This window comes from Rhopalosiphum padi, chromosome 2 (assembly GCF_020882245.1).
Source record: "Rhopalosiphum padi isolate XX-2018 chromosome 2, ASM2088224v1, whole genome shotgun sequence".
Classification (NCBI taxonomy): Eukaryota; Metazoa; Arthropoda; class Insecta; order Hemiptera; family Aphididae; genus Rhopalosiphum; species Rhopalosiphum padi.
Genome location: NC_083598.1, coordinates 17,128,580 through 17,144,104, shown reverse-complemented (window position 1 = coordinate 17,144,104; position 15,525 = coordinate 17,128,580). Strand labels below are relative to the sequence as shown.

General features: G+C 25.7%; 1 protein-coding gene and 1 long non-coding RNA gene across 2 annotated transcripts in view; one reads left to right on the top strand and one right to left on the bottom strand.

Annotated features, from left to right (window-relative positions):
* LOC132919542 (muscle-specific protein 300 kDa) overlaps nt 1-15,525 on the bottom strand; it is a 135,809-nt gene that overhangs the window by 80,770 nt on the left and 39,514 nt on the right. Inside the window, exons 60-87 of the mRNA XM_060981223.1 lie at nt 15,106-15,483; nt 14,857-15,039; nt 14,558-14,764; nt 14,218-14,406; nt 13,931-14,158; nt 13,650-13,856; nt 13,491-13,583; nt 12,769-13,415; nt 12,509-12,693; nt 11,715-12,360; nt 11,340-11,652; nt 10,369-10,542; nt 10,066-10,167; nt 9,596-9,877; nt 9,178-9,459; nt 8,671-9,043; nt 8,404-8,582; nt 8,207-8,330; nt 7,920-8,116; nt 7,407-7,736; nt 7,078-7,344; nt 6,687-7,010; nt 5,797-6,108; nt 5,393-5,728; nt 5,036-5,323; nt 4,822-4,973; nt 1,094-1,268; nt 730-843 (exon numbers count right to left, since the gene is read on the bottom strand). Coding sequence (XP_060837206.1) covers nt 730-843; nt 1,094-1,268; nt 4,822-4,973; nt 5,036-5,323; nt 5,393-5,728; nt 5,797-6,108; nt 6,687-7,010; nt 7,078-7,344; nt 7,407-7,736; nt 7,920-8,116; nt 8,207-8,330; nt 8,404-8,582; nt 8,671-9,043; nt 9,178-9,459; nt 9,596-9,877; nt 10,066-10,167; nt 10,369-10,542; nt 11,340-11,652; nt 11,715-12,360; nt 12,509-12,693; nt 12,769-13,415; nt 13,491-13,583; nt 13,650-13,856; nt 13,931-14,158; nt 14,218-14,406; nt 14,558-14,764; nt 14,857-15,039; nt 15,106-15,483 — 7,287 coding nt within the window. The remainder of the gene's footprint in view (nt 1-729; nt 844-1,093; nt 1,269-4,821; nt 4,974-5,035; nt 5,324-5,392; nt 5,729-5,796; nt 6,109-6,686; nt 7,011-7,077; nt 7,345-7,406; nt 7,737-7,919; nt 8,117-8,206; nt 8,331-8,403; nt 8,583-8,670; nt 9,044-9,177; nt 9,460-9,595; nt 9,878-10,065; nt 10,168-10,368; nt 10,543-11,339; nt 11,653-11,714; nt 12,361-12,508; nt 12,694-12,768; nt 13,416-13,490; nt 13,584-13,649; nt 13,857-13,930; nt 14,159-14,217; nt 14,407-14,557; nt 14,765-14,856; nt 15,040-15,105; nt 15,484-15,525) is intronic.
* On the top strand, nt 1,776-10,470 carry LOC132919545 (uncharacterized). The gene is made up of 3 exons (XR_009660654.1): nt 1,776-1,875; nt 1,983-2,061; nt 10,364-10,470. It is a non-coding gene; the product is annotated as an uncharacterized LOC132919545 (long non-coding RNA).

Below are 15,525 nucleotides of genomic sequence, written 5' to 3'. Positions count from 1 at the left end.
AAAATTAAAAATTAAACATAATGGGTAGGTACTTAATAAATCAAACTTTTATTCAAACATTTAAAATTATTATTTATTATTATTATTATTATTATTTTATTCTCGTTTAATTTTATGCTTTCTTGAGCACACAATACAAACAATACCTAATAATACTTTTAAAGGAAACTTTATACTTTTATACATTTCATAAAGATATAAATTAATTTTAAAACTCGTTTTTTACAACCATTTCATGAGATCATATTGCATGGTAAATAGTTCCACTTTTGTCAAATAGTGAATGTAGATACGTAATAAAAAGTATCTATGTATTAAAATGTTTCTATAATAAATGTATATTTAGTTAGTTTTTAAGTTTTATAAATATTTAATAGTAATTTTAAAAAATATCAAATTTTTAACTAAATTATTTTTAATAATTTAACTCAATTTAAGATAAATGCCATAAAATACAATTAAAAATAATTGAACCTAATTATTAACGTTTTACTAACATAAAAAAAAATGGTTAAATGATTTTCTAGATATGCGAAAATATTTATTGTCTTTAAAGTAGATATTATTATGAGTGAATTTTAAAAATTTAAAAATTCACAACCAAGTAAACAAAAAACAAATAGATATAAAAAGTTATGAAAAATTTAGATATTATCTACTTACTTTTTAAGTTCATAATTATTAAAAATATTAATAAAATATAACAAATAATAATAATAATTAACATACCTTGCTTAACAAATCGTTTGGCACTAATTTTTGTAATGAAATATAGTGGTTTTGTGTGCATTCGATAAACGTTTTTAAATCATTAGCGGCTTCTTTTACTTTCTTGGATAAATTCTAGATAAAAATTAATGAAAATTAGGTATTGTTAATATATAATTGACCGATTTATATAAAAGTTGCCTAATTATGTATAATATGAACAAAAAAAATATATTTCTAATTCACAATACCAAGGTAATAAATAACATTACATGTTACATAATAATTGATAAATTGCCATTATGTTTTACGACATAAATATTTATGAAAAAGCAGAATATTTATAAAATTGTATAACAAAATTATTGCACTTCTGCGAACTTACGTCAAATTCCTTCTGAGTTTGTTCAGTGTCTTGAGCGAATACGTAAAAATATTCCACTTCGGGTTTGAGATTATTCAGAGACAACTCCAATTTGTCTAGTTGGGCTTCAACCTCGGTGAAATCATTCAAATTCACTTCAAATTGACCGAGTTCGTTGCTCAATTGGTTCACGAGTCTGAAACACAAATGTTTAAAACGCACTGGAATATACTGGATCGAAATCGCAAACTTTTTCCACTACACTAGAAGGCACATACTAAAAAATGCCAACAGTTTATTATTGTAAATCTGGTTACATATATTCCAGTGCTATATTTATACATATAACTTTTGGATAGGATCCAATTATTTAAGACTAAATTGTAACGATGCGAATGTTTTATTTTAGTCAAGTGTTTTGAGTAGCATTTCGCACTAAAAAAATTTGACAATATGATGAAGTCTGGGTATATTACGACCGCCGATTTGTTATATAAATATAAATCAAAATATATTTACAGATTCCCCACGCCGTGTTTGGAAAACATGTGAGCAAATGATAATAAAATATTAAATTGACTAAACTCAGTAAACTCGCATTTTAATTTTATTTTTGTCGCAGTTCGAGAATGATCTATATATTTTTGTTTTTTGATAATAAATAGAAAAGAAGGAAAACCGAAAATTATGTAGTACTCTATGTAGAGCAGTGTTCTTCAACCGGTGGGTCGCATAAGCTTTAAAATTGGGTCGCGATAAGTCTTCTTTTTAAAATAAAAATTAAATTTATAAAATTATATAAGGTAAAAAAATAATTTTTTATTATTACACTTAGAAAATTAATAAATAAAAATACCTAATAAAATGTAATTTTATTTTGTTGTCTTCGTTTAACACACGTGCGAAATAGCAAATTTTCGTTCACCTGTTTTAATATTGTGCTGTTGGTTTTGATATTCGAGTGAACTGACCGATTATACAATTTAAAGGTAAGATTATAATTCAGGTCCCCGCGTAGCCTTTTATTGATATTGTTATTTTTAAGTAAGTTATGATCTTTTTGAAACTGTAACTGACAATTCTATTATGATGCTATTATGTATTAATATTTTTAAAAATTCAAACATCCAAATTTAAAAACAAAAATATTTGAGAAAAAATAAAAAATAAAATTGTTCTCCATATTTTTTTGATGTCAACTTCAATATCTAATTTTTAACCATAATTCAAATCATTATAATCGTAATAAAGTACAGTGTATTGAGGGTAATTTTCACTAAACTTTATGTATGGCGTGATGTATAACATAGTTTATTTACACGCAGAGCCAGAATTAACACCACTACTGTAAACTGTTAAAATAAAAGTAAAGTAGCGTAAAATAAAATTTTCCTGAATTCCTTGTTGAACAATTAAATATGTAATTTAAAATTAAATTATTTATAAAACGTATATTACTTATGATTATGGTGAATCGTAATAGTATAGTAATAGTATTGAGTTTTGATGAGTTCTGTCCCTTATAAAATTACGAGACCCGGAAATATAATCTAAGTATGATATACATTTTCTTACAACAAATATGTATATGTATAAAAGCCTTAGCCCCCACAAATGAAATATATAATCATACAATGATATATAGATAATAGGTACTATAATAAGTTATAAGTATCAATTTATATTTTATATGGATATTGATTTTAATCACTTTTTTATTTCTTCCTATTGCAAATCTGATTTAATATTTATTCTCAAATCGTACTTTTTGTACTTTATCTTTCAATTTCAAACAAAACAAAAATAACCTAATGCGATAGTAATTGCATTACATATACTACTTGAGTATAAGTCAAATTGTACTAGGTTTTATTCATAATTCATATCATCTTCTGATCTCCAGCATATTACATGTTATTATTTTGATATTGAATTAATTATAAAAGCTACTATGTAATATACTTTGTGTCTTTGAAGAGTATGACACAATCAATTATGTAGTGTCATATATTAATTGTTTGGCAGCGTACCAATGTGTTAGAATTTTTTTTTTTTTTAAAGCACGATACATACTGCGGGATGAGTCATATATAGTATATCGTATAGGCTACCACATTACACATAGTTACAACTTACAATATTTACGCACATCGTACTGGAATAAAAAATATTGTATACTTCATATAATTAATTTAATAAAAATAACCGAAGTATAGGTACGTTACGACTAAAAATTGTTTGCTTCTAAGTTTAAATGTATTTTTGTTAATACTTATACTGTTCATATTATATTGTATACTTAAATATTTGTATGTCGTATATTGGCAAATTGAAAAAATAACCTATATAATATTATTAAACAAAAAATAATGATACATCTATGTCACACATCCCCAATACATTTTCAATATTTGTAGTTGTTGTATTATATAATTTGAATAGGTACCTGTTATACTCGTATTATTATACTATAGCTGTTACAATAAAACAAATGTTAGGTTAGCATACAATAATCCCTAATCTACCGACTATTGGCTAGCTCTGTCAATGTAACATAACAAGTTATTTTTATATTTTATGGTACCTGGATATATAAACTAAAAATTATTACTGTTATGGCGTTGGAGTATTATTTCGTTAAATATTATAGAACATTATTAGGTATTCAATTAAAAAAAAATCTTACCTATAATACCTAGCTCAATATTACGGTTTAAATAAGCAACATTGACCTACAATCCATAAATGCATTTAAGATGTAAGTATAGTGAAAAAACACATGCTTACATTTTTTTTAAATAAAAGAACGTGTACATGATAGTTCCGAATGTTATGAAATTTATTTGATATTAAAACTAATAAATAATACAAATTAGTGAGGAACGACTGATTCGTTATTTCTAAAGCTATAGAGATATTAGATAATTAACTATCAATAATTTGTGAACATTGTAAATAGATCTTGATGTAAAGGTGTGTATTTTCGTGTTGAACTTTATTCTTATCTTTAAATCATTATCCAATGTACGGTCTTTAAATAGAAACAAATTTATCACGCCAATAAAATAAAAATGAGTTATTATCATAACGAATTTTTTTCGCCTAAAATCCTTATTTAATGCATATTCAAAAAAGCGAATATTGGCTTAAAACTTAAATAAATATTTACCCAATACAAACTGCAATGTACGTTCAATAACTAAAGATGTTTTATGAGCTAAGATCGTGTCAATTGTTAATATATAATACAAACGTTACAATACCTATTTGATGCAATGATACCGTCCTTGTACTTAAATAGTAAATATTATATTGTCAACATAACTTGTGAGTTGGTCAAATGACTTAAAATACGTTTACATTTTAAAATTTTAATGCATTATTATCACTAGGTATACAGCATTCAAAACGTAACTATTTTAGATAGGTAATTTAAAATTGTAAATTATTTTCCACAAGGGAGTTTTAATAAAAATATATTTTTATAATTATTACCTATATAATTAATATATAATTACACAAAAATATATATTTTAATATTTAGCGTATATCTAATAACATTTTTTATTTGACTCAGTATTCAATAACAAATGATAATGATAATATACCTAATAAAGGTACTATGTAAATGTTGAAATTGTATTTAAATTTACTATTTTTAAATTGCTGTAAATACTATAGTTAAACTAACTAGCAAAGGAAAATATATTTTTTTAATTAAGGATAAAAATACAAAAAATATAACTTACGATTCATATTTATTAGAATGTGATTTAATGTCATCTTTCAAAGCAGAAGATGCGGGATGGGATTCGGAAGTTAAAAAGTTGATAACACTCTCACTAATCGGCATAGTATTTTTGAGTCGATCACCACAAACATCCAAGTTTTCTTTTAGTTTCTAGAAAAAAATCCATCAATCTTAATATGTAATTAGAAATTATACACATCGTTTAAACTTACGCGGAGTGTAACTAATGACTCAACTAATTGATCTTTCGATCTAATCACTTGATCAACGCTTATTAAAGCATCTTTTATACGAGTAAACTCAGTTTCGATTTTTCTACATTCATCTTCGATATTTTTCCATTTATCACCGACTTCGGTCACTAACATTATTCGAGATGACATTTCTTTTTCTAGTTCCGACCATTTTTTCGTAAGCGAATCGGTTTCAAATTGGATTTCATTGTTGGCCACAAACTGTTTTGATTTATTCAATAATAATTCCAGTTCGTTTTGTTGGCGCTAAAAATGCAAAATATTACTGCTATTAATTCATGATCAAAAAACCACTTAATAATATACGTTGCTTACAAGTAAATCGTTTTGAACTAATGTAATTTTTTCAACATTGAAGTATAAACCAGCTAAGTTTTGAATAGGATCTTCGTTGTATTTACAGCGGTCTAAAATCGATGATACTTTATCGACAACATTTTTATACTCTTTCAAAAGACCAAATTCATTTTCCATTTTTTTCTGAACCAATTTAGCCGAATTCATTACGTCTTCGAGGTCTTTATTGAAACCCTGTTGTTCTGCCGTCAGTACATCGTTTTGCTGAGACGTTAAGGACGGTCTAATTTTATCTATTGAATGTTTGATTTTCTTTGTGACTAAATCATAAATACTTTTATCATTGAAAAATGCCTGAAAAATAAATAAATATTAATTGATAAATAGATCAATCCAAAACTTGCATTTAGTACTGTATATACTTGTAAATGTTCCAAATTTGAAACTATACTCGTGTAATCATTTTTATCTTCTTCGGCAGATTTTAATTTTTGTTTAGCTTCGTTAATCCACATCATAAATTTATCCTTTAACTGTTCGTAGTCTATACGATAGTCTTTATTTATATTTAAATACGTTTGTCTGTCTTGCAATTCTTTTGGTATAGTATTTAGAAATGAGCTAGCTTCACTCAAACATTCAAGCATTGTGCTGTCTTCAATATTTTCGTTTTGAGCTGTTGAATGTATCGTTTTTAATCGAGACAAATACTCATCAACTCTTACTTTTAATTCCTAAAAAAAAAAAAATACGTTTCAAATATACCTAAATAAGTATTTAAGGTATTAAATGTATGAAAAATATTTTACTTATAGGAAAATGATAGAATGCATATTTTATTCAAGTATATAGGTAATGACTAATGAGTTTATACATGTAATGTAACATTAATAATTAATAATATTTAAATATAACCAAGTCCTATTAAGAACTATGAAAGCCATGTCTATTTATATTTTATGAACAATTTAAGAACAATTGATTAGGTACCTACTAACCTACTTACTATTATTTTTTATGTATAAAACAAAAGTTTTGCATTTTTGATATAAAATATTACTTTCCTAGTTTATTAAATTGAAATTTTAAACATTTTCTTTTACTAATTGAGACACTAATTTCGTATTAACCATAGTAATCATAGGTAATATGATTTTATTTAATGTATCTAATTATTAAAAAACATATCAAGAAAATAAATTTTATTCAAACTAACTATTTACAGTGTTACTTTTGACCTAATAATATATGGTTTTATCCTAGTTTCTTAATGTGTATTCAAAGTTGTTCAGATTATTTAAAATAACATTACCTCATGTGCTTTTAAATCAGTTTCAACACTATTAATATTAATTTCAAGTAATGGTCTGGATTTAATGAGAGCCTCGTTCTCACGTATCCAATCTAAAACTTGTTCTAAATCAGAAGCAAGTTTAATGTGTTCTGCTGCTGTAGCTTCAAGTTTTTGTCTTTCTTTTTCCACAGCTTTTCTCAAAGTAAGCAATTGTTGTTTTAATGACTGCAACTGCTGAGTTATGTTGTTATGATCAAATGCAGAACCTACTTCAGCAATTCTTTCACCTTTATCTGTTGCCAATAAGAGAGTTGCTTCACACTCTTGAATCTTAACAGTAACCTTAAATGTATTAAATAATAATTAATGTAGAACATATTGCAAGTATTCAAAAAAAAAATATAAAAACCTCATCAAACTGCTTAATTTTGTTTTGAATAGTGTTTCCAGATTTTCCAATCTCATTGACCACACTAGAATATTTTGTAAGAAACATGACAATATCTGCAATTAATGTCATGAACTGCTCATGAAGGTGTAATAATTGTCTAAGTTTTGATAATTGTTTTTCAATTGTATTGATTAGATCTTCTTGCTGCTTAACAATTTCATTGAGTGATTCATTATCATTATCGCTAAATTTATCATTCCATTCTTTTAGTTCTTTTAACAATGTCTGCAAACAAGAAATTTCATAAACAACTGCACAACAATTCTAAATTTATATGGTTGATTTACTTCATAAGACATTATCATGTCTTTTACATCATCCATAGTACTTCCCACTGGACGATCTAGCTCTTGCAAGTTTGACTGAACTTTTAGAATCATTTTCTTACTTTCTTCTACGGTTTTTGAAATATTTTTAATTTTTTCCAGATACTGTCCAATTATTTCAATTCTATCTTTGATCATGGCTTTTGTTCTTTTTTGACTGTTTTCCAATGATAAAATTTGATCACTAATTTTTAACGTATCCGGTTCACACAATACCATTTGTTTACTAATTATCTTAAGTTGTTCAATAATATGATCAATTTCAGAACTCCGCTTATTAAGATCATCATACTGTAATATGAGCATATATTAACATTATTAACAATAAATTACTTAAACATTTTTATTTATTTAATAATATATGACACATAAAAAAATATATATTAATATATAATACCTACCATGGTTGAAATATACTTATATTTCAACCATGATACCTACTAATGAATTTTAAAGTTAAAACATAAAATTTACCTTTTGCAGTTGATCTTCCACAATATTTAAACTTGATAGACGAACATCAGCAGACATGATCACTTCTACTTCACTAAACCATTGTTGACATAAATTAACATTATTTTCAACATTTTTTCTATTTTCCAAAATAGATTTTGATTTTTCTTCAATAAAATTACTCATAGTATCAATTTGTTTAGTTTTATTTAGAACATCTAAATAAACAACGGACATTTATTAAACTTAAATTAATAAAATAAATATGTTGATTGTGGCATTGTGCTTAATTCAATAAAATAATTTACCATTTAAGACTGATTGTATTACTAAAATATTGTCTTTATCACAAAAAGTTGATAAAATTTGACTATTTTTTTCCAAATCTGATAATTTTCCATCTTTAAAACATTGAATGTCTACTTTGAAATTCTATTAAAATTAATTTTAGTTAAATAAGTTTATCAATCATTATGCATGTATTAAAATAAAAAATGTATCTTACCAAAATTTTTTCATTATTTTTCTCAGCTACAATTAATTCTAAAGGTTCAAGTTTATATTTATCTGGTGAAAGATCCTTTTCACTACGATCTAACCACATGTTACATTGATTAAGAGAATTTTCAAACTTTTGACTGGCTTCATGCATATTCTTAATTTTTAATAGACTTTCATTTATATCTAGAAAAAACAATATTTTATGATTTTTTATTTATTGTAAAAGTTATGTTAAGTTATTATTAAAATGCGAAAAACCTTTTTGACTTACTTGTTTTAAAATTATCCATTTTGTTGATAGTAGGCTTGTATAATTTCTCTTCGAGGTTATTGTATTCTATAGGCTCGGATTCAAATTCTATAGCATTGAGTTTAACTGTAAGCGAATCAGTTAAAAAGATTTGTTTTGTCTCTGCTTCTTTATTAATATTTTTTAAATCAATTAACTTCTTTTCAACATTGTTACTATCATAATTAATTATCTTATTTTCATCCAACAGATGTGATTTTTCATCTATCCAACTATTAATTTCTTCTATTTGTGACTTAGCATATAGTAAATTTTTTTTGGAATTTTCTAATATTTCATATTTTCTTTCCATTCTTGTCCAAAAGTCTCTATAACGCCTATCAGCAGATTTCATCTACAACAAAATTAAATTATAAATATTTTAAATTTTAGTTACTAATATAATTATAATATAAATGAAATAATTTACATGAACAAAGTCATATTTATGCTATAAATAGGTATTTGTAAAAAATATAACGTAAATACCTGATCATCAAGTAATTGAGCATCTGATATACTGACTACTTCTTTTAAATTTTGACAGTTCAACCTTAAATTATTAATGAGTTTTTCTCCATTATTGATATAATCTTCTTTGATATCATTAAACAGATCTAGTTTTTGTTGACATGTATTTCCACTGCCTTTTTCCAAGGATTCAATACACTTAGACAAATTATCAAACCAATTTTGTAAATCTGTTTCGCTATTTTTATATACTGACAATAAGTTTTGATCAGATTGTTTTTTCAGCAGTATTTGATTTATCTGCAGTAAATAAAAAATAATTATTATTTAATTTATATTATCATTAAATTTCAAAAATAATTTGTTGTTTCACATTTTTAAAATAAATTAATAACTTTTAAATTATTTTTTTAGTATAATTAATTATTAAACTTACCATATCTATCAAATTGTTAAAATCAGTAACAAGTTTATCAGATGGATCATCCGATACTAATTCCATTAATTCCAATTTTTTATCATTAACATTTTGTAACATTTCATTTAAATTGATTATTTCTTGAGTAGTTGCATCTATGTTAATCCTAGTTGGTTTTTCCTTCATTTTGTTCAAAATAATCATTTCTTCTTCAATCCATTCATAAACTATTGCACGCTGGTTGTGTTTATTTTCCAAAATTGATATCATATTGACCAATTCATCAACATAGTTTTGCACCTACAAAAAATAATTACTATTATAATCAAATTCATAAAAAACAACATTGTGTAATAATTCATATTGTGAATCAATATTATTATATTAACATATTATACTGTATTAACACACAATATTATAAAGAATATATAAATATTAAGTATATATACACAATCTATTAACAATCAATATAGAACATAATTACATACATAATCAGTATACGGAATTAAAAGCTTAGGTATGCCTGTGTCTTCTAAATGATCAAGCATTGATAACAGTGTTTTAGAGGGTTCTGGTGCCGGTTTGCTTTTCTACATAGCATAAACAACATAAAAAACAACACTACTTTGTTATATGAAATCAAAAAACTACAAACATTAGTATTTTTAAACATACAATTAATCATATTGTTATATTTAAGAAAACAATTAATTATTTTGTTAAAAATATTAAATCAAAACAATGCTTTTCAAACATGATAATAGTGTATTGTATTATGCATTACAGGTTACCTGATCAAGATTTTCTTCTAAGCGTAAACGGATGGCAATTTCTTGTTCGGGAATCATAGAGTTTGTAGACTCTACAGGACTGCTAGGTCTTGATATACTCGCTACCGCAGCCTCACAAGCCTGTACAGCTAAAGCCAACCTAGTTTTTTCCCCTTGTAATTTATCCAAAAGATCCTAAAATATTTAAAGAAAAAAAAAATCTATGAAATTAAAATGTTTTAGAGTTTTTACTCGTTTGTTTATTTATTATGATTGATTTTATTTAGTAATTAGTAACATAGTTTGAGATGTTACATTATGTGTGAATTTAGTCTGCTATTTGAAATATCAAATTGTTAGGTAGATACACGTTCTGAATCTACACAAGCCACGAGTAATGCTTATAAGAGTAGCTTATTAAAGTACATAGTTATAACTCTGCTCATAAACAGTCTTTTTTTTTTGATAGATTGGATAAAGCAGCAGTTCCCGAATTGTGCACCGCGATCTACGTAAAATTGGTTATCAATGAGTATTTTTTTTTGCTCTGTCATTCATGTTATTCATAGCAGGGCTCCGTGGCTAAATTGGGTCCAAAAAAAGTCACCGCGTTAGGATAAAGCTATTGATTTATGAAAAACTAGATTTTTTTCCAATTTAAATTTTCTCAAAAATGAAGTATTTTAGTTATTAAGTTGTTTCCATGTATTTTCTTTTCGATACCACCTTAAGTCTTTTCCAAATATTAACTATACATAGAGTTGAAACATCAAACAAAACATAACATATACATTTTACCATACTAAAAAATATATGTTTAGGCTGATTATATAACAGATAAACCACTAGGTACCTAGGCATCTAAAACAATGTTATTAGTTTATAAAAATACGAGTACTTAATTTTACTTTGTCTTGAGTTTATTTTTAATTATATATTATATAACATTTGTGACCTAACATAAAAAAAAGTTTATAGCAATATGTTCTTACTCGGTAAATTGTTAATTGCTCTTTAGCTTCGGTAAGAGACCAATTATCATCTATGGTTTTGTTCATAAGTGGTTGATAATCATCCAAATTTGACCAAATACTTTCCAACATATCTTCATATTGTTTGAATTTTAATAAAGACTCTTCTAATCTAGCTTTTATTTGGTGGGCTGTGTTAAACAAGGAATTATAACTATCTTGAATATTACTCAATTGTTGTTCAACTATTGTCTGAATTGTTGGTGTAGATGTAACATAACGTTCTATTTGAGTTTTTCCTTTCGATTTCAAATCATCTAATACTTCTTGATACCTATAAATAAACAAAATAAAGAATTAAAATTATCTTTCATATTTTAAATTATAATTTATTACTGAATAATTTCATTGAGTAAGACTTGGTGATGTCTTATTTGTTCTTGTGTTTGTTGTCTATTGGTGATATATAACGAATTATGAGCCATCAATTGAAATGATATTTGCAATAACCATTTTTCAGATTCTTGAAGTGCTTGTAAATAATTAGAATGTTGTGATATTTCACTTTCAAGGCTATCTATACGTTTCAATGTTTTTTCTTTAAGAATATTTTTCCTTGTTTTTAATTGTTTAATATCAGCATTTAGATTATTATTTTTACAGAACTTTGAAAGTTCTTCGGTTTCAGTAATAATATGATTGAAATCTGTTTCTTTTTCATCAATCTCATTTATTGAATGATTTAATCTTTCGAGAAGCGTTTTCATTTCTCCAACATCTGCTCTAAAATCATGCTTTTTAGTGGTTTTAGATTCCAGTGAACTTAGCCATTTCTCAAGATTATCTTTTGCTTCATTGTTTTCTTCCCAGCGAGCTTGGAGAGATTTCAAATGTGCAATAACAGAATTTAAATCAATATTTAAACTGTTCCAACTATTATTTAGTTCTTCCATAGCATTAACTAAAGCATTTCTTTCTGCAGCTAATGTGTTATTCAATGCTTTAGTGAAAACTTCCTGCATACCATTCATTAAGTATTGACCTAAAATTTAAATATGTAATTTAAGCTAAGACTTTTGATTAATTGTATTATTATTGTTTATGTGGCAAAATGAAAATTTAATACTATAATCATTATGGTATAATGTAATCATAAAATTATATTTTTGCTATAAATAATTCAATAATACCTTCTGTTATTCTAGAAGAAACCAGATTTACTGTTTGTAATTTGTCTTTCACCCAATCTAAATCGCCTTCACCAATACAATCTTGAACTGTACCATGAGCACGATTTAACCATTCTTCAACTTTTTCTTTTGCTGCTATAAATTCAGTATGATCAGTTAAACTCTTCTCTGCCTTTGATACAAGTCTATAAAACAGTAATTAGTATAAACATCAGTACAAAATTATTTAAAAGTTTTTTGTAAAAAAAAAAAATCCTAACCCTTGAGTGGTAGTTAATAAAGTTGTGTATGATGATTGTATTTTTAATGTGTCATCCCTAACCCAATTGCATGCACTTAATTCCATTAATGATTCACACCGATCAGTGAGTTCTTCAATAGACAAATTTTGATTAATGATTTCTTGAAGCCAAAGTTTGTATTGGTCCAAATCATCTGGAGTGTATGTTTCATTAGACGACGAAGCTGTGTTGACTTTATTAGTTAAATCTGTTTCCCAATCTTTTAATGCCTTATATACTACATTAAAATCATCCCACGCCTTAGAACATTTATTTAATGCTGATTGAACTTCTTTAATGAAATGCTTTAGCTCATCCCAATCACTGTTTAATTGATTTTTATCTTGGTTCAATTTATCACAACCTTCTGGTCCAGTACTGTTTTTCAAAGTTTCAATTTGTGTTAAAACGTCTTTAATCATTACTTCACCATTTTGAGAAGATTCTTCAATATTCTTTAGTTGGCTGATTTTAGAAGCATTAACTTTATAATCACCATGTGTATCAGCACAACTTTGAACTGCTACTCGAGTTTTTCTTAACCAATCATTTACGTTTATAAACTTAGTTCTATAAGCTTCATGTTCTGCTACTTGATTTTCCATAGCCAATAGTTTATTAGTTATCTATAAAAAAAAAAAAAAAATTAATAATAATAATACAATATGAATGGTTTTTTATGTTTTAATATTATTCATTACCATATTAATTAGACTATTATATCTTGATACACAAGTTATTGATTCCGGAGATGAAGAAGACTTATTGTCAATATTGGTCGATAAGCGATTAACCTGTAAATCATTATTTTAAAGATGAGACTTATTTAAATACAATTGTATATTTAAATGTATACGTACTAAATCATTGTGAGTATTAAGTTCATGAAGCAGGGACTTCAATTTTTCAAATGCAGTTTTCTTTTCACTTAAATCGTTTAATGGTTGATCAAGATCATTTCCATTGATTTTAGAGCTTATATCATCCAAGCATTCATTTAATATTTTTATACATTTCTCTAATTCTTCAAGTTGTGATACTTTTATTGTTAAATTATTATTACACACCTTTAATATTATAAAATTGTATAAACAGTAAAACTTATAATTTGATTACACAAATAAAATTAATTTTTACTAACTTGAATTTTATTAGAAAGCTTGTCAAATTCTTGTCTTAAATTTTCTGTGTCTTCTTCGATCTTAACAGCACCTTGAGGTTCAGTACTTAGAACAACTTTTTCTTTTAATTCCATTATGTATCTTAATCGATTTTGACCTTGTTCAAGTGTTTGCCTAATAACTTTCAAGCTTTGAAGTTTACTCTTCACTTCGTTTAAACTGTTAGGTATTTCTTCGCATTCGTTTAACTACAAAATTTAAATAAAAATATTTAATAATTGTCTAGTAAGTTTTTTAGTGAAAATACCTTATCTCGAGTTCTTTCAAGCCAATCCAGACATTCCTGATATAGAGAATTATGTTGCTGATGTTCTTGATAATGTAATTCTAAACGTCGCATTACTTCTTTAGCTAAAGAAAGTAATGTATTGTATTTGGTTGTCATCTGAGTAATTGAATTTGATAAACGTGTATCAGAACATGTTTCCAATAGAACCTGACAAAAATCACAGTATAAGATTAGAATATTATTTATAAAAATTAATATTTTTTTTTAAATATGGTAACAATAATTTTAACAATTTTTTAAAAAATATATGCGGCGCATTTTCAATAAATTAAAAATGAATCATAAATATCTAAAATACCTGTGCTTTTCCATTTAAAATATCTAATTCTTTCTGCCAATCAAACAAGGTTTGCAAATGAGTTTGGAATTCTTCTAATGCTTCTTTTTTTCCTTCTAAACTTGGCTGCAGTTTATTATATGACTGAACAAGTTTTTCAGTATTATTCAACCATTCTGTTGCACCTTTAGAGTAGTCATCAAAGTCATTCCATTTGTATATGCCATCCTAAAGTTAAAAATAAATTGTTAATTATGTATAACTTTACAATTACCAATTAAAATTTGATAATGTTAGTTTATTAAATTTGATTAATTTACTTCTAATAATGCTTTTGTTTTTTGAAGAGTGTCGTTGTGTATATCAAATTCTTCTTGTAACATTACCACTTCTTGTTCAATTATTTCTTTTTCTTCTTCATCAGCAAAGGAACAAGCTTTTTCTGCTCTTTCAAGAGCAAATTCCAATTTGTTTTGTCCTGTAGGTAATTCACTCTGTAATACCTATAACACAACAAATAATTGTATAAACAAAATCAAAATTTACAATCATTATCATTACACTAGTACCTTAAATTGAACAGACTTAGCATTCAACATTTCTTTATCTCCTGTTGGTTCAGATATCTTACTAACACGTTCTTTAGCAGATCTTAACCATGCGGCAAAATCATTTCCAGCATCTATGAATTCTTGATGTAATTTTACAGTTTCTTTTTGCCTTTCATAAAGATCTTTTGCTTTGATACTCAATGTATGGTATTTATTAGTAATTTCATTTGCAGGTACAGCCTGTTGTAAATCTTCAGCCTTAAGAGTTACTTTTTGAATCATAGGTTCAAAAGAAACTATGTCTTGAACAATACTATTGGTTCTACGTAATGTCGCTTTACGTTCCCCAATACTTAGAGATCCAAATCCAGCTTGATTTTTTTTCGCTTTTGATACCTAACAGTAAATTTATTTGGTATTATTAAGAATTCAATATAG